The 24,011-nt window shown below is 39.6% G+C and overlaps 2 protein-coding genes across 2 annotated transcripts; one reads left to right on the top strand and one right to left on the bottom strand.

Moving 5' to 3' along the window:
* Positions 1-636: 636 nt before the first annotated feature.
* LOC310996520 (cornifelin homolog B-like) lies at positions 637-1,804 on the bottom strand (the record flags this gene model as incomplete). Its single annotated transcript, XM_083985942.1, has 3 exons — positions 637-759; positions 1,291-1,451; positions 1,699-1,804. 3 exons carry the CDS (start codon positions 1,802-1,804, stop codon positions 637-639), a joined length of 390 nt encoding a protein of 129 aa, XP_083842068.1.
* A 9,081-nt stretch (positions 1,805-10,885) lies between these two features.
* znf346 (zinc finger protein 346) lies at positions 10,886-20,747 on the top strand. Its single transcript, XM_083986266.1, has 7 exons — positions 10,886-11,016; positions 12,467-12,570; positions 13,061-13,156; positions 13,656-13,806; positions 13,898-14,149; positions 14,326-14,425; positions 18,239-20,747. Exons 1-7 carry the CDS (start codon positions 10,917-10,919, stop codon positions 18,441-18,443), a joined length of 1,008 nt encoding a protein of 335 aa, XP_083842392.1. The 5' UTR covers positions 10,886-10,916; the 3' UTR covers positions 18,444-20,747.
* The last annotated feature ends 3,264 nt before the right edge of the window (positions 20,748-24,011 follow it).

The following is a 24,011-nucleotide window of genomic DNA, read 5'->3' as shown; positions in this document are numbered from 1 at the left end:
CTGTCAGCATTAGATCTAGGTAACTCTTATGCTTCATGTCCTTATTGATTATAAAGATATTTTATCTTTTTTGATTTTTCATTAATCATTATTATTAATTCCCGCCTGTTTGTCGTCTGATCTACTGTGACCCTACATAACCTCAGAAAGCCACAGCTGCTGGATCATTGTGAAGAGTGTGGCTCCCTCTAGAGGATCTATTGTGTTTTACATTGATATAAATTTATGTAATTAATGTGACCATTACACTTTCTGTGTAGTGCGCTCTATTTCACACATTTTTCTATTTTCATATTTTTTACATTCTAATAGGATGAACAAAGAAATAAAAGCAGATTATTATAACATTTTAACTTTTGATTTAAAGTTTTTATACATTTTATTAACAGCATATCAATAATTAATTAAATGTAGGCTAATTTAGTTAGTTATATATGATACAGCCAAACATAAATAGACAAATATCTAACAGGCAAATGTATAAAAAATAAAATAAAATAAAAACTATGAATGTTTGTTCTCACTCGCTTGAAGTTGAATTAGTTTAAACAGATTAAAGAAGACATTATTAAGAGCTGTGATGCTGATGCAGTGCCACCCAGGTTGTGGTGTATTGCGGCGGGAATGGAATTGGGGTTATGTGCTTTTGGCGCTGACCAGAACAATGGGGTACCTTCTCTTCTCCATCTCTCTGGACATCTGGCACCAGACGCAGGAGCAACAGAAGGTGGTGCACACACAGTCTTCACACATTGTGCCCTGCAGACAAGACACAGTGATGCTGCCAGTGAACATCTGCACAATCTGATCACTGCTAAAGATCAGTCACCTGATGAATTAATTCAGAGAATAATGTAGATCATGTGAAATATCAGTTTAAATTTTATAGAATTCATTTATACGTATATGTTGATGTTAAGCAAGACCAAAACGTTATTTCTTTTCAAATCTCCAAACTACAGGTGAGTTTTTGTTTTGTCTTGTTTTTTGTACAAACGGATTGAATTGAGTTTTCCTTGGATTCCTACTTCAGTCTGATTTTCTGTGGACCACCAAATTTGAAAAAACTACAGTGGCCCCAATTTATATTGCATATTGCATTACTAAAGAAAACACATGCAAATGTGCTTCAAATTCAGAAAACAACTTCATCAATTTGACAACACACGCACTGCAAAAACCCACAACACAAGGGAAGAGTTTCCGGGGACGCAAACACTCTTCAAGAAAAGCTGAAGAAAAATTAAATTAAAAACGATTAACATCCCCAAACTGTTAGTGTATCCTTACTTTGATGCCATAACGCTCCCGCATGGAAACCCTCATGGCCAAAGTGACAGGCCGGATGCATGGCCCACCAAACATCTCCAGCAGGGGGAGACAGAGACACTGGCCATAGTCCCTGGTAGTTCTACAGGCGAAGCAGGGGCCACACCAGAAGGCGAAACAGCCTGAACCAGGAAATGAAATAATAAAATACAATAGAAAGTGATACAGACAAACCAGACAAAAGAACACAATCTGTTTCTCAGTCAACACCACTCTGGAAATAAGTGGTTTATAGTAAGAAAACAGATATACCTTATATGTTAAGCTGGTAGGAAAATAGCTTTTAAATAGTAATCAGCTAAACATGTAAAAACACCGCTTTGTCATCCAGCACTTGTCTGAATAACAGTAAGGCGAGTAGAACCTCACATGAAGGCAAATCCTGACAACAGTCACATATCCCAGAATCCCACTCGTCCGAGTCTCGGGCCACCATCACAGGCTGAGGCTGCCTGATCACCATCTTGGTAGTCATGCTGACGTCTAAAGCAGGAACCAGGATGAAGAGTTCAGAATATGTCAGAGGTTTATTTCCTGAAGGAGGATGAACAGGTGATGTCTTTGTCCAAAACTGTCTGTTGAGTTGCAATTCAAAGACTCACAGTGACTGTGATAAATTAAATCTCTAAACAAATGACTAACAGTTTTATAGTTTGTTCAGTGGTTTCAGAGCAGGAGTTTTATGATAAGGGTACCTTTAATAAAATGAGAAGAGTACCATGGTGTGATGCTCTGATGAAGGCTTCTATGCCAAAATTATCAAAGTAAGAAATCACAACATTTTTTTGAAAACATGTAAAATATAACCATCCTTAAGTTGTCTTTAATTGTCGGTGTGAGCTGTTTTTAGAACCGTGAAGCCGCAAGCTGCTCAGAGCTATAGGCTACACTACGGAGGCTCATGGAACTCATCAAATATGCAATACAACAACTCCAAAACGCTCCCGTGGGCAAGTTGTGACTTGCACATTCACCACACTATGAGATAATAACGGGAAGTTACGAGACAGAGTTGTTTTAGAGGTAAATGCAGAGACTGTTTGCCGAAAAACTGCCCCAGATGGGAACTTGCATCAGCAATTTTGCATGAATTTACGTCTCATACGTGCCATTATTATCTCATAGCGTGGTGAATGTGCAGGTCACAACTTGTCCGCTAGAGTTTTGGAGTTGTTGGATTGTGTATTTGATGAGTTTGAGGAGGGCAACCAAGAAATCCTATTAGCCTCTGTGGCATAGCTCTGAGCAGCTTGTGGCTCTGCTCCGCCATTCTTAAAATAGCTTGCACCAACAATTAAAGGTAACGAACCTACTCCTAAGACTATACAGGTATAGGGATTATGGCAATGGACCAATTTGCCAAAATGTTGAACTATCCCTTTAAGGTTTATTGTCATACATTTTACTTTTATTCCCAAAATTTGAAGCTCCTGCGATATGAGGTCATGACTTCAATAACATTTCTACTATTGTCAGAAGAAAACAAGATCTAAAACAAAAAGGAGACACAACAACAACAGAAATTATAATTTAAATTTTGACTGCTGCTGTCAAACAAATAAAACAGTGTCACCATGGTTTCAAAACAAAGACTATGTAAATTCACATGTTAAGATATTTTTGTGCAGAAAGGTTAGCCTACATGTAACTGAGACAGACAGAAATGTTTATAGAAAGGGTTTTCTCACCTGTGTGTTTGTGAGGAGCTCTAAGATGTTCGTCGTGTCACAGTTGATCTCAGCAGTGAAACTGTAATTCTGAAAATATCTCACGACAAGAGAACAAGTGAAGGAAGAAACCAGACAGACTGGTCTGTCCTGTCTGTCACTTCACCATTATTTTCCAAAAAGGGTAGGGCCATCAGACATTAATTACTGTCAACCCCACATCATATGTGGCTCCATGTATCTTATGACTATGTTACACCTGAAAGACAAATTTGTGATAATCTAAAAAGGCCCATTACCCTGTGACCTGTAGGTCTACAGTGACCTGATACTGACATGACCTGTGACCTGTAGGTCTACAGTGACCTGATACTGACATACTGTGTCCGCAGGATGTGGGCAATAATTTTTGTCTAATGTTTGATCTTTTGCAAGATACAACATCCTATTAAAACTCACAACAAGCTATTAAAATCAAAGAACAAACTACCGATATCAAAACATAACTTCCACATTACTTCCATTATCATGACTGAGCAGCAGCACTGAAGTAATGAAATGCTAAGACAACATCTTGAATAAAAGGACACTCTATCAGCTGCCTAATAACAGTTAAAGGGACAACGAGGAGTTTCTATTCGGTTATAAAAAAGTCTCACGTTAATGTGGATGAATCTCCGCTACCCACACTTGTTAATGGGCCCATTTTCGATAAATATATCGTTCTGTCTCTATCGTTATTTTGTTATTATTAGTGGTGGCGGAGATGCTGGTCGAGCCGACCAGCGTTTTTTACTGTCGGTTTCGCAACGAGTCATGAGAATAACGCAGCTGAATCGCCGTTTATGGTCGGAACTATGACGGTATGTGAACCTCTTTGAACCTCTGACTTTAATTCTTGATGAATGAAAACATGAGTCCGTCTTGCGCCGGTCAAAATAATTTCACGGTGCGTGCGGAGGCTCATAAATGTAGTGTGAAAACGCTTCGCTTTTCCAAAACTCCTCGTTGTCCCTTTAAGTGTTAATTAAGACTTAAGCTTATGAATGGTTACAAAAGCTTAAACTTAAAGCTTAAGTTGGAAATGAGTTAGGCTACATTAGTTTACTAAACTCTGAGCTATGGTTACAAAGTAACGGACATTCGTTAGCTAAACAGTAACATAAGGCTAAAGTTGGAAACTTTTAAAACTGTAACCTGTAGCAACAAAGAGGCTCATCAGTTTGCTGAATCTTAACATAAAGCTCGATTCAGTAAAATGTAGTCAACATCGATTGGCTAAACGGTATGGCATGAGCCTTTTCATTCACACATGGTACAAACCTTCTTTTGAACCTAAAGTTAAATAAGTTAAAGTTAAATAAACTACCTCATCAAAAGATGACTCATCTTCTCACGATGCACTTTTGTACTTATATAATCACAATCCTCTGTGGCAGCTCACACCCTTGTCCTTTGATTCGGCAGACTGTCATGGATTTCGTTAAAGACCAGGCCGGGGAGTAAAAACAGTCAAAGGAACAGTCTATTGAAAAGTAAATGTCATCATTACATCTGATGGTCTGAGTTTACAGTCTCTTGTCTTTTGTTACAACTTGTTAAGTAAAAAGTATTTTAAAGAAATAATGTTGAATTTAAAGAAACTTAACTTGTGTGGCTGGCCTTTGTGTTTTCATTTGTAAGAGGTATGACCATTGGGAATTGGATGGATGATGAAAATGACCATTCAGAGGTAAACCATGTAGGTATGGTTACAGGTCTAATGACTCAGAGACACCTTTAATTTGATCCTAAATAGAAGTGATATGGGGTCTATGGTCAGTCCTAGTTGAAGGAGGGACTCTGGAGTAAAACCTAAACTAATCACCCATGACCTTCCTAAGAGATCATACAAAGATGTAAAAACATTACATTGCAACCCCTGTGTTGTGTAATGAGGACATCTTTCTTCTTATGTATGCTGTCATTTTCTGTCAAGAGGTTCCAGCTCCGTAAACTGTTCTAGGTGAACTTTTGTTCGTCAAATACAAGCCCCATTTTTCTTGTTTTGTGCAAAGGTAAGTAATGCTAACAGGGATCAAACCTGTGACCCTCAGGTCGCACAGCCAAGCCAACAGGTCGTCCCATTGGCTGGCTCATTGAGTCAGAGTCACACTGTCACAGAGTCTTTGAATTGTAACTCAACAGACAGTTTTGGACAAAGACGTCACCTGTTTCTCCTCCCTCAGGAAATAAACCTCTCCCATGCTTTAACAAATACTGCTGAATTGTCTTTTACAGTAACGTAAGCACAACAGTAGGTTAAACTGCAAAACACAGTAAAGACTGAATACGCCCTGAAGATTGTATAGCATTGTTTCCAGTAGTAACAGCAGAGAAAGAGAGAAAGTTTGAAAAAAATTGTTTTTGAATGTGCTGGAATAAAATGTTCAACCCAAAGGAAATTAAAAAGCTGTGCAGAGCCGATACTGAACTACCCTGCTCTGAATTCCTGTTCAGTCAAAAAAGAGAAACTGAATTCATCAGTAATGACCAGCTTTACATCATCATCTTCAAATACAGTGACAGTAAATCACAGTGACAGTAAATCACTGGAACAAGGATGTAGAAATGCTTGGAAACAATCCAAGACAAGCTGACCTGAATGCAGCCGAGGTTGAAGACTGACGTCAGAAACACAAGCCTAGTTATTTACCTTGCTTCTACTTTTTCTTTGCTTTTCCCTGACTTTTCTGCATTTTACAGGTGTGTGAAGCAGGTTTGCTGTTATTCATGCGTCTGCAGTTACATCTCATTATTGGTGGAATTTATTCTGGAGTTTGTCAATTTTCATTTTTGCTTTTTTAAGTGTGTGGATTCAGGGCCAATGAGATCAGACCACAGTTAACAAGAAAAGCTGTAGTGCTGTACAGTAGTGCAGCTGCAGTGTGTATTGTCAGGACTTCAGCTTTCCCTTTCCCTTTGACCCAGATCTGTGACGACCATGACGTAGCAAAAACTGTGTAATACACTGTAGGACCCAGTTTATGCTTTTCTTCTGTGACCTTTGCTCCACATGGGCGCCCGAGAGGGGAGCAATGTGAACAGCAGCTTTTAGAGGCCACCAGTCACGTGATTTAATGAAATCCTCCAATATTTGGAATAGCTGAGGGCAGGCTGTGTTGCAACAGTCTCGTGCACTCAACTTTATATAGAGTTATAAAGTTGATGCATGTGCAGCACGTGACACACAAAAAACAAATATTCCTGCCTGCAACATATTTATTTTTGATAAGTGTTTTGACTTTGAGAACAGACCTTGACCCCTCGTTTTTGTTTTATGCCTCAGATAAAGAGTGAATCTCTTCATCCTTGCTGAGCTGAGCTGTACATACACACACTGGCGTCCTGAACGCTGCTGCTTAGTTACTGCATGAAACATTTTTCAATTTGTGGCTCACACAGAACTCAAACCAAATCCTGCTGCTACCCACATAAACCCACTGAACTCACAGAGCAAACAGACGGCGAAGCAGCAGCCCCCAGTTACAGACTGAGGTTACAGTCCAGCTCCTGTCAGTATCATGTCCACATTTATTCTCAAATCCAAGAAAGCTCTTCTCCAGAGGTGTCTGAGTTCATCAGGAAGCCAAACGAGTGCAGAGAAAACAAGATTATAGGATTAATTTTTAAGGAAAACTACTTACAGTAAAGATAGATTACAGTTCTTGCTCAAATCTACTTTCACACATTTGACTCCTGCAAAACCAAACACATCAAACTCCTCAAAAACACTTTCACTTGTGTCAAAAATAACACTCAAATCAATCAAGAGTGTGATTGTGTTTAGAGTTTTGCAGAAAGGTGATATAAGATCTGAGACTTATATCTAACTGGGAATTGGTTTCACCAAAATAGTGATTGATTCAATAAATGTGCTCTGGCCACTGCATGATGATTTGGTTCAGACAATAGAATTTAGTGTTTTAGCAATTCAGAAAAACTGTAACAGCAGCAAGGACAAAGTTTCCCTTAACTTTCCTCTTAACTGCAGAATGGGAAGCTAACTTCACAAAACTGCTGCTACTCACGTGAACAAATACATCTCCACAATGACTGAGCAAACTCCATCTGCTGATGATTACAGCTGCGGATGGTATGGAAAAAAAAAATGCTGGTAATTTGACCTACTTTCTGTTGGCTTTTTTTCACTGTCTTGCAACATGTACATACATTACAGTAGTCCGATTGTCTCCTTAAATAAAGAGGTGTTGTTTTATTTTTTCATCCATTATTAATGCAGAGAATTATATTATAGTATATTGGTCTGCTTGTGCCAATCAATAACTCAGAATAGTGTAAGAAAGTGAACATACTCTTGTGTTTTATACACGTCATCGTCAGAGTCTGGGAAAATGTAGGTCAGATCCAGAACCGTGCCATGTGCCAGAGAGAGAGAGAGAGAGAGAGAGAGAGAGAGAGAGAGAGCGGTAGGTAAAAGAGGGGGAGACTCTCAGCAGTCAGTCGTGAGCAGTGGAAGAGGAGTGAAGAGGGTGATGAGGATCTCACACTGAAATCTGGTAACAGTTTTTTCTTTGTGTATTTGTACAATGAGTAGTTTACTGATACACTATGATATTCACTTTAGTTTGTATGTGTACATTTGTACTACTTAATATTACTATATATTAAGTAAAACAGAACTTGTGCCATAATTGTTTTGTGCTCAACAGGCTGCATGTTTCAGCCAAACTAAAAAGCTAAACACAACTAACTAATGAGTGGATTTAAACCTTTAATACCTTGTTTGTATTTCACTTTAAGTGGCTTAAATTTTGTAGTCAATCTTGACAATAGTCAGTCATCTTCCATGCTGTTTTGTTTAAATTGAACAAAAGATTCAAGTTCGGGACCCAAAGCAAATCTAAATGTCTAATGTCTAAATGTCTAAATACCTTATGGGTCATTTTATTCGATTCCCTGCCCCCAAATTCGAGGCCGGCAAGTTTGGTGTCATTGAACTTGGGTTAGTTTGAACAAATTTTCCAACTGCACAGTGTGAGTTTAGTGGCTGAGCAGGTCAGCGGTGTTTCAGATTTTTGGACATAAAACTCAAACCATTAAAAAAAAAACTGTGCACAGATTATTTTGGGTCTGCAGCCATAATATATCCTATTATGACAATATCCAGTAATGCACATTATTTTCTTCTTTGTTCTCCATTTCTTGTTTTCACAGGTTCCCGTTTCTCTACTGCCACATCCAAATCTCTCATAGTGAAGCTGACTCAGTCAACTTGGCCATCATCAGGGTCTTCACATCCACAGCACAGATTCATTAATATCATTATCGTTGTCATTCCTCCGTCCAAACACATTCACCTACAGCTTGCAGCTATTTCTGAGCAGGGGAATGCAGGGCAGCACAAAGCCAGAGACTGGCCCCTCTGGGCTCATCCAGACGGACTCTTTCTTAACTGCAGCTCGACTTCTCCGCAGAACATGGGTGGAGGAAGAGAAGAAAACAGGACACCAGCTTTCCCATCAGGCTTCTCTGCTCAGGTCAGGTGGAGGCCAGAGCCCTAAGCGAGCTGAGGTTTGCTCGAAGGACCACGGCACCTTCAGGAAGACAACTGAGGACAGACAGGAGGACTCTGAAGTCAAGACAAATGAAGTTAAACAGACAACTGGAGGGACTCCGTCAGCTCACACACAGACAGAAAGAAAAAAACACATTGTGCTTGTGTTGAGGTCTGGCTGTCGCACCTCATGCAAACAGTCCAGGAGATTTAAAGCTCCAATACTTCCAGCTATTTCTGAAATTAATTGAAGACAAAACCTTAACAATGTGGTTATAACACCTAGTTGTGCTTCTTCCTCTTTGATAATAAGTGCCAAAGGATCAAGCCTTTAGTCAAATCCTGTGCAGCACTAGAGCCATATAAATACTCTTGTTGTGATTATGTGATTGAATGGACAGTGGGATGGTTTAATGGGTTGTTGTTGATTTTGTTCTGTTCATTAAAATTCAAATGTGTATAAGGTGGCCACTGCTCTTAGCCTATATGTCTGGTTATTACAGCAGGGGACGAAGTGATGTGGATCAGCATAAGTTAAACTACAGAAGAAATAGAGGCAGAAAGTTAAGAGCTAGATGCTCAATATCTACCCTCTGGACATGCTCCTGTTACAATAAGGTCTTTGTTTGTTTGTTGTTTACTGATAATAAAAAAAATAAACACAAAGTTTCCACGTGATTTGAATGGCCTCTTCTCTTTTCAGATTTCAATGAATTTAACTGACAACATTTTAAACAACGCCAATCTGCCATAGGCAGCAATGGAGTGGTCAGACTGTGTATTAGGCTACATCCATATTGGTATGAGCAGTGACCTCATTTATTTCAATTTTGGGTCATGACCCAATTTTTGAAGGGGGCCGAGAACATCAAAAGCTGTGTTTTAAGATAAGAAAAATAACATACAAAACAATCGCTTATTTACGTACTCATGTTTGTTCCTTGTATAACTTTAAATATTTACAGAAGGAAGGTGCAACCATCTGACTAAAGCTGGACTTTACACCTACACTTAGCCTATTCCATGTGAACTGTGATTAGATTTGCCTGATCAAAAATAAAAAGAGTTGTTTCCGCCTGGTTTCGAACCGCTGAACCGGGCTGGGAAGTGTGTAATTTTAATTCTTATCATATCATATGTGCAAACAACTGCACAAGCAGCAGAGAGACAGGGCATTAGTGTTTGTCCTCTGAGTTAATGATGTGATGTGAAACAAAGACGGTTTTGTGTTGATGTGGCCTGAGTGAAGGGGTCTCTTGAGGTAAATGTAGAGAAGCTGCTGACTCTCTGATGAATAGATTGAGAACTGGTCATGTCCTCACCTTGTTCCTGACCGTTTTCATTGTCACAGCTTTGACTCTCTTCAGGAACAACTGGTACATTTCTAAAATAGCAACATCAGCAGGTAAAGAAAGTGCTCCGCTGCACTTAATTTTTTAAATGGTGCATTGCTAAGTCAATGATGATTTAAATTATTGTCCAAAAAAGTTTTCGTATTTGTCCTCTGAGTAGATCTGCATTTCTTTTTTTTGTTTTTTTTTCACTGTCAGACAGTGCAGCATCAGCAGCACAGAGAGGTGCTGGGTTGCAGCACAACAGCCTGACAAAGTGCCACACCAGCACTGCTGCTGTGAGCCAGGACAAGAGACACAGCAGCACCTTGACTGTCATTGTCTTCAGTTGTAGCCTACCTTGAGCTTCAGTTGATCACGACACTCCTCTGTAATGTAAAAGAAGTTTGTGTACGTGTATTCACCTCATCTAGGTTGTAGCCTATCTAACACGAACGCTATAGGCTTGTAACTTTTTGGAGGACAGGAAACAAAGGAAACCGTGAGCAGAGTACAGGACGATTATAAAGAAAGGGGCTATGAGAGAAAGCTGGGGCAAGATTTGTACCATAAATGTGCAATAAGGTGAATTCAGGCATAACACCAGTGTTTGTCAGAGAGTGCCTGAGATATGAGATGTGAACGCGATCTGGCATTGGAGATGTTATACACGTATCTAGTGTTGACACATTATTTACTTTATCATCATTCATCTTTATCATTTGACCTGTATGAATCAGAATCACATATAATAAAATATATAGGCCTAATACATTTTCAAAATATAAAAAAAGGAAAAATATAGGCTACACCCTGTCAGTAATAAACAATATACTGAGATTGTCATTGTTTAATGTTTTAGACAATGTTTATAAAATAAGGTAAATAAAAAGGAATGACTTCCTCAGAAACACACGTGTTGACCTCAGAGGGCAGAGCAGCAGTGGTGCAGCTCCACCAGCGGGGGCAGCAGTGCGCTCAAACACGCCAGTTCCTCTGAGACGAAGAAGGAGCTGCGTCCATCGGCTGCGCATGCGTGTTTGGCCGCCGCCGCTGCCTGTGAACAGAAATATTATGGCCGACGTGATGCAGACGGAAGACTTTCCGTACTTACCTTCGGGGCCGGCGGAGGGTATGACCTGTTTCCTTACCACTGTGACCTTTATTGTGCTAGAGCCGTGCGCCGGTCCGCCCGGTTGCACCGCTCGGAGGCGACAGCGTGAAAACACCGGCGCTGTCTCCGAGCTAACGTTAACGTTAGCCGACGGTGCAGGTTGAGCGGAGCGGGTTTTTTTTTTTTTTTTTCTGCTTGACGGTGCTAAGCCGAGCTAGCTGTAGCGGTTTCTGCTCCAAGGTCGACGAGACCTGCATCCGAGTCGGCTCCAGACTGGTTGTGAATCAGCGCGTGTGTGTGCGTGTGGAGACTGAGGGAGGCGTCGTTAGGTCTCGCTGCTCAGACAGGGGGGGATGCCGAGCCTCACACCGGGGGCGGTTTGCACTGAAACCCTGCTTTGCTTTGCTTTGGTGTTGTGTTTAGTGACAGTTCTGACTTCTTAACTTCTGAATGCTCAGCAGCACAGGAGCTGCACTTTGTGTTTAGTTTTTCTCCCTGTGAGCTGTGTGTGTGTGTGTGTGTGTGTTGCATCCCTCATTAGCGCTGACAGCAAGTGATGGTGACAGTTCTGCATCTGCACAAAGATAACACACGCAGCCCCACCTGCTGACAAAGGCTTTTATGTTTGAGATATGATAAGACAGATGTCATCTTGTATTCTGGTTAAAATCCTTGTATAAACATGCTCCTCCACTTGATCTAAGCGTGAGTCAATGCTACAGAAACTTAAAATATCTTTTGTCATGCAAACCCACATTATCAGGTACAACACAACAAACAATACTGTGCAAAGAAGTGAATTATTTGAAGATCTTCTGAAGTGGTCTGGACAAAATGATCGGTGTCCCTTACATGTGTTGGTGAATAAGTGCGTGGACTGCAGTTAATAGATAAATATTTATAATTGTTGTGTGCACCAAGAAATAAAATGAAGAGAAGAAAAAGAAGAAGAAAACTAATGCTGCCCACCAGCACATTGTGCATTTGCTAAAATCTAAACGCTATAAAAGACATCACGACATGTCCTGCTCCAAAAATGTCCAGTGTAACCAAATTGAATCTCCTTGGCTGTATATACCACCAGTTATTTTTGGTACCTGTGTTTGACGCATTGAGGTAAATTAATTTTCCCAGGTTGTGTGAGCCAAGAATAATGACTCAGACTCAGAGTTAAACCTAAAACCTGCCCTGTGTGCCTGTGAGTATGATGCTGCTCACACTATACTGTCCCTGCATAAGCATCAAAGTGCACGGGGTGGGAGTCACAGATTTACCAGACAGGAATTGAACGCTTCAGTCTCACGTCCTTGATAAATGAAAAGAGCCTCTTTCTTTAGTCGCTGAGCTGAAATCGTGTTTGAATTGTTGCCACAAATATATTTTATTTGACATTGTGTTATAGTTACATATTCTCATAAGATGCAACCTGATTTTTTTTTTTTGAATCCTGTTTTTCTTTCTCCTGCAGTAAACAAGATGATAAAGGAGCACAGTGACCTGTTTTCTGACTCCCAGTGTAAAGTCTGCAGCGCTGTCCTAATTTCTGAGTCTCAGAAGTTGACTCATTATCAGGTCAGTGAGCCCACAGTCTGCTGCTGCGTTCCAGTCAGGGGGACTTTACTGTTTTTTTTGACAAATGTTAGTGTGTGTGGTGATTAAAGGTTTACTCATTGAATGTGCATCACATCCTGTTATTGCTTGAATTATACAGGATTTTTATGTGGGAGTTGTATTGAATCTTCATCAAATCATCCAAGTGTAACAGAAGATTAATTAAAAGTTGTGAAGGTGTTGAGGTAATGGTTATAGTAGGGCATCATGGGAGTAGGCAGTTATGAAACAAAGGCCCTACTTAACAGTCTGCGACCACAAAACATCAGCTGTTTCTAGTATATCTCATAACGCATTAATAATGGACATAGTTATTGATAGTTTACCAAAATGGTCATGTTGAGTTCATGTTTTCTAACTGATAGATTCATAATTGTACCAGTCATGTCTGTACAAGTTGTTTTGTTGATGTTGTCCACTATGTGATTAACATTTGTGTTTCTCCCCTCAGAGCAAGAAACACGCCAACAAAGTGCGGCGATATCTTTCAATCCAGAGCGAGAAGGAGCCAGCGCTCAAAAAGTTAAAGACGTCATCATCTGACAGCGTGAGTAGGAAACACTCAACCAAACAAAAAAACTCACCTAAAGCAACACGAAGAAAAGTTATAGCTGAATGCATACAAGGTTATATTTAGTTAATCTTTCAGGTGACGTCAAAGAGTTGTTAGCCTTTCTTCAACTATTGATGCGCTCCTACTTTTTATAAATCAGTAATTGGTTTGTTTTCTGCAGAAGTTTATTTATTTATTTTACTTCTAAAAGCAACAATATGTAATTTCCCCAAACTGGTGCACAAAATGTCTGTGCTCTCCAAACTGAGCAAATGCTTTTCTTTTTCTTTTCTTTTTTTAAATTGCAATTACTGCGTTCTCCTTGTTCTTTGGTTTCTATTGTCAACTCAAAAAACTATTCAACACATGAACGTCTTGGTATTTTTAGTTTATAGTTTTAAACTATGCCACACTGTTTAGCTGCTTTGTTTTAATTCACTTAATGTGTTTTCTTGCCTCAAATAACATCTGTTCCCGTGTGTGTCTCTCTCAGTCGGACTGCAACAATGGAGACACTGACCGGTCTAAGGTGTGTCATGTATGTAACATGACCTTCTCGTCTCCCGTGGTGGCCGAGTCTCACTACCAGGGCAAAGTTCACACCAAGAACCTGCGGCTGAAGACAATCGGCCCCCAGACTCCAGGTATTTGGTATTTGTTTGTAGCTTGTGTCTTATTTCCTGTGTGTGTTTTCTGTAGCACTATACAAAGCATTTCCTTGTACCTCCTCTTCAGCCGTGGCCTGCCAAACGGCGCCAACGGTCCAGCCGAAGAAAAAACCTGCCGATGACCTGAGCAGCGTGCTAGCAGCGGGCAACAACAACAACAGCAGCAGCAACAACAACAACCCAGACCGTTTCTGCTCCATCTGCCAGGCCTCCTTCAACAACCCGCTCATGGCCCAGCAGCACTACGTCGGCAAGAAGCATAGAAAACAGATGACGAAGCTCAAACTGATGGAGACGTACGGTCCCTCCACAGCACCAGGTCAGACCGCAGAGCCAATGATCCGCGTCGCTGTCACTTGAATCACTCATCGTCACGACTGTGGAGATAAATCATCACTTACGCAACAGTTCTCTTTTCCTTTTTTGCTATGGGACTCTTTTAGTCTTGCAAATTTAGGAATATTTAACGTCTCTCCTTTTTTTTTGTGACTGCAGCTTCCACACTAAAGGGCTACCCATGTACCATCTGCAACATTGAGCTGAACTCTGTGGAGCAGTACCAGTCTCATATCAGTGGGGCCAAACATAAGAACCAGTAAGTACGAGAAAATACTTCATGAAAAGACTGAATTTCAGCCTCACATTGTGTTCACGTCTTTTTCTCTATGAGATTGGGCTTAATTTGTTGTTTTTTTCGAACTCAAAATCAGTAGATGGTCAGGAGTGTGTTGCATTAACTTAATTTTCAGCTGCAGAGGAGTTGAGTTGAGGTATTTCTGTGAGTCAACCAGGAAATACATGTGATGTGTCAATAAACAGAAGCACAGAAGGAGAGGTGCGGTGTTCATTAAAACACTTGTTGTTTTATATGTGCTCTGCCTCCACTTTCACATGAGTGTCACCTGGGGCCCGTTGTTCGAAACCTAGATAAGGGATTAACCCGGGATATGTTGGTTATCCTGGCCTAATTTAGCCTCAAGTCGGTTGTTCGAAAGCTGGATACCTTTATCCTGGTCAAGTTACTATGGTGATTTATTCTCTGCAGCTAGCCTGCTCCAGACCAGGCTAACAGCCAGGCTTAGTTGATTCTGTTGTCTTTATCTGTGAAGTCAGCAGTCACTCTGATCAGAAATCAACGTGTTTCATACAGTTATTCCATGTTCTTATGTACATATTGGCCTGATTTATAAACAAATTAAATACATTTACAATAATCAAAAAACATGAAACATTTACAATATTTATTAGGTTATTTTTCTTTTCTTTTTTTTTATAATTAGGCCTAGTGCTTCTCACACTGAATCTTTGCATCTGCCAGCGCTGCCTGCTTCTTCATCTTGCAGGACTACAGATGTCTGACGGTTTGTGAAATCTGTAAAACACATTCGCACAGAATTGTGCACACTGTTCTTCAGTCAATACTCACTATTTTATTATCTGTGACCCATCTATGATATTTTCTATGACCACTAGTATTACATGGCTTCTCATAAAAAGCAATGAAGCAAAAATAGCAATAGATTTATTTTTATTTTTATAAAATATGTTACAAAATACATTATATTGGCCTAAATATTGGTTGAGGGAAGAAAACAAGAATAAAATTGTTCCAAATAATCTATAGGCTACACCTCATTTGAACATTGTTATCTGCAATTTATTGAAGCACCAGACTGCATAATGTTCTTATATTTAATTAATTTTCACCTCTTACACTTTTGGCCACTTGTATTTGTGCTGCATGAACTTTACTTTAGATGATAAGAGATTTGTGCAATGTAACAACTTCCACTGCTCATCATTAAGGCAAAGTGCACAGCCGTTAATTTGTGAAAGGAACTTAAATTGTGATTAGAATTTTGGATTAGGCTACTTCCACATTCAATCAGTCCGCAGTTGTCCACCGCGCTCTCTCTGAGCTTTATGACAGCGGTGGTGCTTTTTTTTTTTTTTTTTTAAGAGGTGTGTCACCTTACGTCAGGATCCGCTGTTGATTGGAGGAAAGTGGCCACACCTGTCCTCTCATCGGTGAATCTGTGATCAATCTCTGTGGTCTACTGACGAGAGAATAAGTTACACCTGGCTTGACAAAGCTGCTGCTCCTCAGCCTGGCTCGGAGTTCCAACAACCAATTAAGCCAGGATGGATTTATGAGACTTTGTCCAACCTGGCTTTTCCACTTATCCTGGATATCTTTATTCTACTTTCGAACAACAGGGGCCCGTTGTTCGAAAGTAGAATAAAGATATCCAGGATAAGTGGAAAAGCCAGGTTGGACAAAGTCTCATAAATCCATCCTGGCTTAATTGGTTGTTGGAACTCCGAGCCAGGCTGAGGAGCAGCAGCTTTGTCAAGCCAGGTGTAACTTATTCTCTCGTCAGTAGACCACAGAGATTGATCACAGATTCACCGATGAGAGGACAGGTGTGGCCACTTTCCTCCAATCAACAGCGGATCCTGACGTAAGGTGACACACCTCTTAGAAAAAAAAAAAAAAAAGCACCGCTGCTGTCCTAAAGCTCAGAGAGAGTGCAGCGGACAACTGCGGACTGATTGAATGTGGAAGTAGCCTAATCCAAAATTATAATCACAATTTAAGTTCCTTTCACAAATTAACAGCTGTGCACTTTGCCTTAATGATGAGCAGTGGAAGTTGATACATTGCACTCATCTCTTATCATCTAAAGTAAAGTTCATACAGCACAAATACAAGTGGCCAAAAGTGCAACAGGTGAAAATTAATTAAATATAAGAACATTATGCAGTCTGATGCTTCAATAAATTGCCGATAACAATGTTCAAATGAGGTGTATAAATTATTTGGAAGGTGCCTGCTCAAACAATTGTATTCTTGTTTTCTTCCCTCAACCAATATTCGGCCAATATTGTATTTTGTAACATATTTTATAATAATAAAAATAAATCTATTGCTAATTTTGCTTTTTTTTTTTTTTTTTTTTACTAGTGGTCATAGAAAATATCATAGATGGGTCACAGATATCGAAAATAGTTTGTATTGTCTCAAGAACAGTGTGCACAATTCTGTGCTACAGATTTCACAAACTGTCAGACATCTTTATGCCCTGCATTTGAAGAAGCAGGCAGCGCTGGCAGATGCAATGATTCAGTGTGAGAAGCAAATGAATAGCCCTAATTATGAAAAAAAGAAAAGAAAAAAAACTAATAAATATTGTAAATGTTTCATGTTATTTGATTATTGTAAATGTATTTAGTTTGTTTAGAAATCAGGCCAATATGTAGGGTACATAAGAACATGGAATAACTGTATAAAACATTGATTTCTGATCAGAGTGACTGCTGACTTCACAGATAAAGACAACAGAATCAACTTAGCCTGGCTGTTAGCCTGGTCTGGAGCAGGCTAGCTGCAGAGAATAAATCACCATAGTAACTTGACCAGGATAAAGGTATCCAGCTTTCGAACAACCGAGTTGAGGCTAAATTCAGACAGGATAACCAACATATCCCGGCTTAATCCCTTATCTAGGTTTCGAACAACAGGCCCCCGGTCCCTGGAGGCCACAAACAGCTTTGTATATGTTTTAACAGCTTTATACAATCCATTCTCACTTTTAACTTTCATCACACCCTGGTTCACCTTAATATCTGCCAGAAATAAATCCCCAGATAAATTCCCAGATCATCAATCAGCCACGTAAAAATAACTGTGTAAGTCCTTCCAGCTCTGACCATCAGGTGGCCGCTACAAAGTCCCCTTAACCCAAAAGAAGCACCAACAAGAACTAATTTATCCCCATTAAACACATCAAACAACATGTACTCTTCATGCACTATGTCACTTGACACACGTCATGCTTTTTTTTTGGCATGCTGGTTTTACACTTATTTTTAGGATTAATCTCGTTGTATTTCTGTATATGAACCATGCAAAGAATAAATTCTGTCACGACAGATAATGAATGTATGAATGGATTCAGCAGTTCCCTATCTGATATCTGAGTCTCTGTATTTGCTTCTAAAACAGCTCCGTCTCATAACGTTCCGTTATTATCTCATAGCGTGGTGAATGTGCAGGTCACAACTCGTCCATGAGACCATTTTGGAGTAGTTGGATTGTGTATTTGATGAGTTTGATGAGGCAAACCAAGGAATCCCATTAGCCTCCATAGTGTAGCTCTGAGCAGCTCGCTGCTCTGCTCCGCCGTTCTAAAAATAGCTTGCACTGCTAATTAAAGGTAACGAACCTACTGCTAAAACTATAGGGATTATGGCAATGGGCCAATTTGCCAAAATGATGAACTATCCCTTTAAGGCTCACCATATTTTGATCTCCCTTAAAAACAAATCAATACAGAATACAGTAAATACTTAATGTGAATGTATCACATCTTCTACCAGCACTAACAAGTGTATTTTTACTTTTAAGAATGAAGAAGTCCGGCGCGAACACTGCGGAGCACCAACACTCACCAGAACAATCATACGGGGCCGACAAACACTTCACCGGCGGAGACGACCAGTACACGGCTGCAGACGACCAGTACGCCCCCGGGGACGACCAGTACACAGCCGGAGAAAACCAGTACACTCCAGAGGACACAGAGTACTCAGAGGAGTACCAGTACACTTGAGGCTGGACTGGGACAGACCGCAGAGGGTTCAGTAAGGACTCGGAGTGACACCACAACAACAACAACAACAACAACAACAACCAGCCCCTTTAACACATTAACAAACCACCAGCCCCCATGGCGTCACTCATCTGTAGGAACACAGTCATTGGTACTGCAGGTTTGAACCCCAGAGAAAAAGTTCATTGTGTTTCGACTTCCAGCTAAAACGGCTAAAGAATGTTGTTGGGTTTGTTTTGTTTGAATGGGGAAAAAAAAGTTATTTGTGTGTGTTTGTTTGTGTGGGTGTGGTGAAATGATGGTCAGCAGTTGTATCCATCTATGTGTGGTGATCTTGGGTGAAGCAGTAAAGCAGCTCGGCCTGCAGTCACAATAGAAAACGTCTGTGAAGGTTCAACTTGCCTCTACTTCCATTTCCTGTTTGATTTCTGACTTGAAACCAATCGAAGACAAAGTCTACGTAGATCTAAATCTATATATTGATCCTCAATGCATCGGTCACGCGCACATTAAGCTTATTTAACTGCTCAGTCTCTACTAACGTCTACCCAATACTAACATCTAGCACCAGTAACATGTAACCATGGACAATTCAAAGCTGAGCTGCTCTCTACTTTATCACCTCTAGTTCCTCCATACATCTGAATTTAGCCAGTTTACATCTCCAGTGAATGTATTTAAAACATGTCCTCACCTCATTTCTCTGCTTTCTCCTTGTTTGATTATTTCTAAATGTGATGTTGAAGATGCAGACGTAGGAAAAAGGATTGAGGTCAAGTGTTAGCAGAGCCGCATCAGTCACTGTAGCTGGTTATGATAATATTTTTGCTGCTATACAGCAACCGTTTGCTTACTATACAGATAAACAAAAATAAAATAAAAAAAAAACTGTCTAAGGTCATGTGCACATGTAGCTGGGTATTTATAAAAACATTTCCCCCTTCTGTTTTCAATAATAACATCATTTCCATAAAGATCTTCATCTACACTAATACAGTTTTCAAAAATAATCGTTTTCATGTGAATGAAAAACACATAAAAGATCTGAGTTTTTCAGATACCTGGCTACGTGTGTAAGAAGCCTGAGGATTTCTGCCCAGGTAATGTCATGAAATGTTGCTTTTACAGTATTTTTCTTCTTTTTTTATTTTTTTTATTTGAAGCTTAAATATCTTGAAGTTGTTTGTTGTTTTTTTCATGGAAATATTTGCTTGTTCTCTGTAAATCGGAGTCCAGATGGTGAATTTATTAGATTTTTTTTTTATGTGTTAATCTGGACGAAGATGATACTTGTGTTCTGACGGTGTAACTCTGTTATTATTATTTTCTTATTCTTAAGTATATTTTCACTGTAAGTGAAAGTGATTTTTAATTTAAGGTGAAACCAGGAGTTTGGTAAAACTCAAAAGAGCTAAGATCTTTTCTAATTATTTCACCACTTGTTCTTTTTTCCTGTTCCAATTTTAATTTATACAATACACAGGATACTTAAGGAAAGGAAACCAGAAATAACATTGATGTGTTCCATCATGACTTGATGAAAGAGCCAAATGTCAATGGTCTAAATTACATCCTGTGCTTCTTCAAACACAACCAGAAACCCTGAGTTGTTAATCATCGTCAGCACCAAGTATTTTGTAGAGGTTGATGTCATTTTTATATTTAAAAAAAAAAAAAAAAGGATTATTTGAATTTTTCAGCAGTCAGGAAAGTTTGTTACAGAGTGGGGATCAAAGGGATTATAATGAGAAACACTACCACTATCCTAACATTTCAAACACAGTGGATGTGTAACAGCTGTGGGCTCATGATATATAAATATATAAGCTTTTTTTTGTACTCTTAAGTTATTTTCTTGGTTTGCTGAAGGGTCAAAGATTTTTCAATAATTTCCCTTTGAGAGGTCCAAAATGGGGCTTTATAAACTCCAGAGGAGACCAGTGTAATTACTGTCCATAGCAGAGTTGACAATATTTACGGCAGAGATTTTCAAGAGTGATGTCAAATTAGAAATCGATGTCAATATTAGAATAACAGCAAAACATTTTTTTAGTCCATTTGCAGGAGACGACTGGTTGACTATTTTAGTATTGAATGTCTTCAACTGTCTGGCTGATGAGGAAAAAATATTTTTTTTGGATGTAATTTATACGAAGAGGGCTCGTACATACTGTAAATTACATGATGTATAAAGACAAATGGCCTTTTTGTTCTCATCCTAGGTCTTTGTGTGTTAGCTGTTCTGTGAGTAAGATTTGCTTTCACTATAAGTTATGTGTACGTGAGGGGGAACATGCAGTGAAGCTGTGCATTAAGTAAAGAAATGTTTTAAGAGAACTTGTTTTGTTTTTAGGTTTTCTTTCTATTGGCTCAATGCTGCCCGGGACTCATTGGTTTATACAAGTGTATAAAAGATAAATGTCATTATCAATGAAAATATCAACTGATCAGCATAAAAATGAATGTGCAGAGAAGAAAACATGAATGCATCGACATTGTTTGCCCACCACACAATACAGACAAGATATTTTTTCTACTGTCAGAAGTAGAAAAAAGTTTTTTTTTTAAATCCCATTGTTGTATTATCATTTTTTGACCTCTTTTATTTCAGATTACCAGCGAAGGATCAATCAGGTTCAGTCTCCTCTGAACTTTCCAGCCTCTCACTCAGTAAAACGAACCAACATTATGGTCTAGAGAGAGAGAGAGGTGTTGGACCTGATCAGTCATGGACTCTACTGCTCCACCTGTGTGTGCATGAACCCAGGTCTATAATTTAAAGGTTTTCCCCAGTTTGAGGTAAAACTGCCACCGACCTCCGTCCATTTCCATCTACGACCTTTGGGGTGAAGTTTAAAACCAACTGGTTCTGGCTCCGACCCAATGACCAAACGTCACAGACTGAACTCTCCAGTGCTTCTGTGTCGACTTAGTCCAAACTCCTTCCCACAGGTTTTGCAAACTGGTGAAGCAGCAAAGAAAAGTCCCATCTTTTTGCAATGTTCAAAAAAGTGATTACTTTTTATTTGCATAAGAAAAAAACAAAGCAAAAGAAACAGAAGAAAGTGACACTGCTGTCCGACCACCAGCGTCCTGCAGGCTGGAGCCAGTCTGTCCACATGGGGGAGCACTTACTCTTCGCTAAAACTCAATCAGCTCCTGACAAAGGTTTGTTCAGGGCTCAGGCACTTTCCTCATTTGACCTGTGACCAGTGAGGTCAGCACAAAGACAAACCAGTCAGTTTAAATTTTTACATTTAATCTCTCTCTCTTTTTTTTTTTTTTTTTTACTAAATCACTCCTTATGTTCACTGAACCTTTCACTCATTGTCTTCCTCTGATTTTCTTCTGATGCATTTTGATTGTTTTTCTTGTTGAATCCTCAGAGTACCTGTGGAGCTGAAAACCGCCTGGACGTTGAGTGTGGAGATCTTACAGTGAGGTACGCTTAACGTCAGGATTGTCTATAGCAGGTGTCAGTTTATCACATTTTACTGTTGATTGCTCATATAACCTAAAAAGAGTCTCTGTTAAAAGCTTTATCTCTGTATCAGTAATCACAGTAATGGTTCAGGGATAAAATAATCATCATACAGATGAAATTAACTTGATAATTTGAGTGTGCGATTGATGAACATTCAGGAAAATAGAAGAACTAGAGAAAAATGGAGGTGTTGAGATCTTGGACAAAAGAAAAAGGTTGGTCTTTGGAAAAAAAAAAAAAAACATACAGAATTGGAATTAACTGTGTTTTTAAAAAGTTTCTTTAAAAAATAGCATATTTTAGATGAAACGGCAGAAAACCTCCTGAAACAAACCTCACACTTAACACCTCATCTCTACAGAAACAGTAATGTCTTACAGCCATTAAATTTTACCCTAAAGCATTAAATATTAAATATTTCTCCGTAAAGAAAATAAAGCAAACAATCCCAAACTGTCTTAATATAAATGTTGCTAAATCCTGATTGGTTGAAAAAGACATCGCCTTCTTCAGTTGAGCTCCGCCCACAGAGGACCAATGAGAACAGAGAATATACTGTTCAATAAAGTTCAATAAATCAATACAAGTACCCATATGAAATCACTGGAAATGTCTCTTTAACAGCAGAGGACCGTTGTCCATAAACACTGTTTTGTTGACCGTCGGACGCCGGTCGTGTTTCAGGATGTGGAGACGCGTTCAGACAATCAGACGCTGCTCACAGCTGAAACACACTGAGGCCTTTAGTTCAGATGATGCTCGGCTCAGCAGCTAATACAAAGATGAATGCACGTAAAACACACGTGGACACTGTTCTCTGGTCGACACAGGACCGAGTCAGCCGCCGTGAATTTCCTGGCTGAAGTTTCATTGCCGTTAACCCCCCCTCTCCCCCTCCCCCACCCCGACTCCCAGACATCCTTAAAATGTCCAGGTTATGTCTCAGGATTGATGCTTTGGGTCATATTTTGAACACACTCCAGGATGAACAGTGAATACTTCATTGTGTGTGTGTGTGTGTGTAATGTGGAAGCAGTTTGTCAGACACAAAGACAGCTTGTTCTCTCTTTATCTCTCTCCCGGCCCTGAAGTGCAGCTCAGTGAGCCCTGTTGGACATAAATAGAAGTTATTTGTGCACAGGTATGTTCATGAGTGTGAGCTCAGGTATGTTCATTTCCTTGGAATTTGAGAGAAAAACAGTTTTGGGAATCTGGAGGTTTCTTAAACTGAATATGACCTGTGTTTGGTCAATTGGACAACTGAACAATTGTCAGGCTTTAACACAACTTGCCGTTGTGTAGAAATAAAATTAGCTCAAATTAAAGGTGATAATAGAACTGCAAACATTTTATTCAAAGTCAATCTGATCCAAACTGAGCACAAAACCTTCTTCATTTAGTAATTTAACAGCATAAATCCAAAATGAGACCATTTTGGACACCAGCCAGTGTCCACAGTTCAGTTCGATGTTGCAGCTGTGTGTATATCCAGTGTGTGCAGTTGTGTATAGTATGTGCAGCACACAGGGTGACATCAGGATAGTGTGTAAGAGCTGCCAGACAACACAATTTGTCTTGGTCCTCTACAGGTTGAATGGGCTTCACCGTTATTGTAATTCAATTAAAAAGAGGAATGTCTGCACTAAAATGCTCCCAGTCTGGGTTTATGCAGGAACAGCATCATCTTACAGTGTCCACTATCAGACGAGCTTGAATAAATTTTCTTTTATTGTCAGTTAAATTCGCCTACAAGCCTTGAAAGATGCTCTGGTTGCCAGGCTGTGTTTGTGAGAAACTGCCGGGGAAAGCTCACGGATCTCTATATTTCTTATTGTCTGTGTGTGTGTGTTAGTGTGTGTGTGTTAGTGTGTGTGTGTGTGTGTGTGTGTGTGTGTGTGTGTGTGTGTGTGTGTGTGTGTGTGTGTGTGTGTGTGTGTGTGTGTGTGTGTGTGTGTGTGTGTGTGTGTGTGTGTGTGTGTGTGTGTGAACCTGCAGCTGCTTTATAATGATATGAGTCATAAATACAGAAGATCCATTGTGTCCAGATGTTATATTCTGCTTTTTCTTGTCCTCCGAGGAAAACA

The sequence above is a fragment of the Trachurus trachurus genome (assembly GCF_905171665.1).
Source record: "Trachurus trachurus genome assembly, chromosome: 14".
In the NCBI taxonomy this organism is placed as follows: Eukaryota; Metazoa; Chordata; class Actinopteri; order Carangiformes; family Carangidae; genus Trachurus; species Trachurus trachurus.
Note: the sequence above shows the minus strand (reverse complement) of the source record. Positions and strands in the feature narration are given on the sequence as shown.

What these genes read in the sequence shown, in the direction of transcription:
- znf346 (XM_083986266.1), top strand. Translation starts at nt 10,917, where the DNA reads ATGCGTGTTTGGCCGCCGCCGCTGCCTGTGAACAGAAATATTATGGCC. An exon ending in AATCGGCCCCCAGACTCCAG is followed by an intron (nt 13,807 to 13,897) that starts GTATTTGGTATT and finishes CCTCCTCTTCAG; the next exon opens with CCGTGGCCTGCCAAACGGCG. An exon ending in CGGTCCCTCCACAGCACCAG is followed by an intron (nt 14,150 to 14,325) that starts GTCAGACCGCAG and finishes TTGTGACTGCAG; the next exon opens with CTTCCACACTAAAGGGCTAC.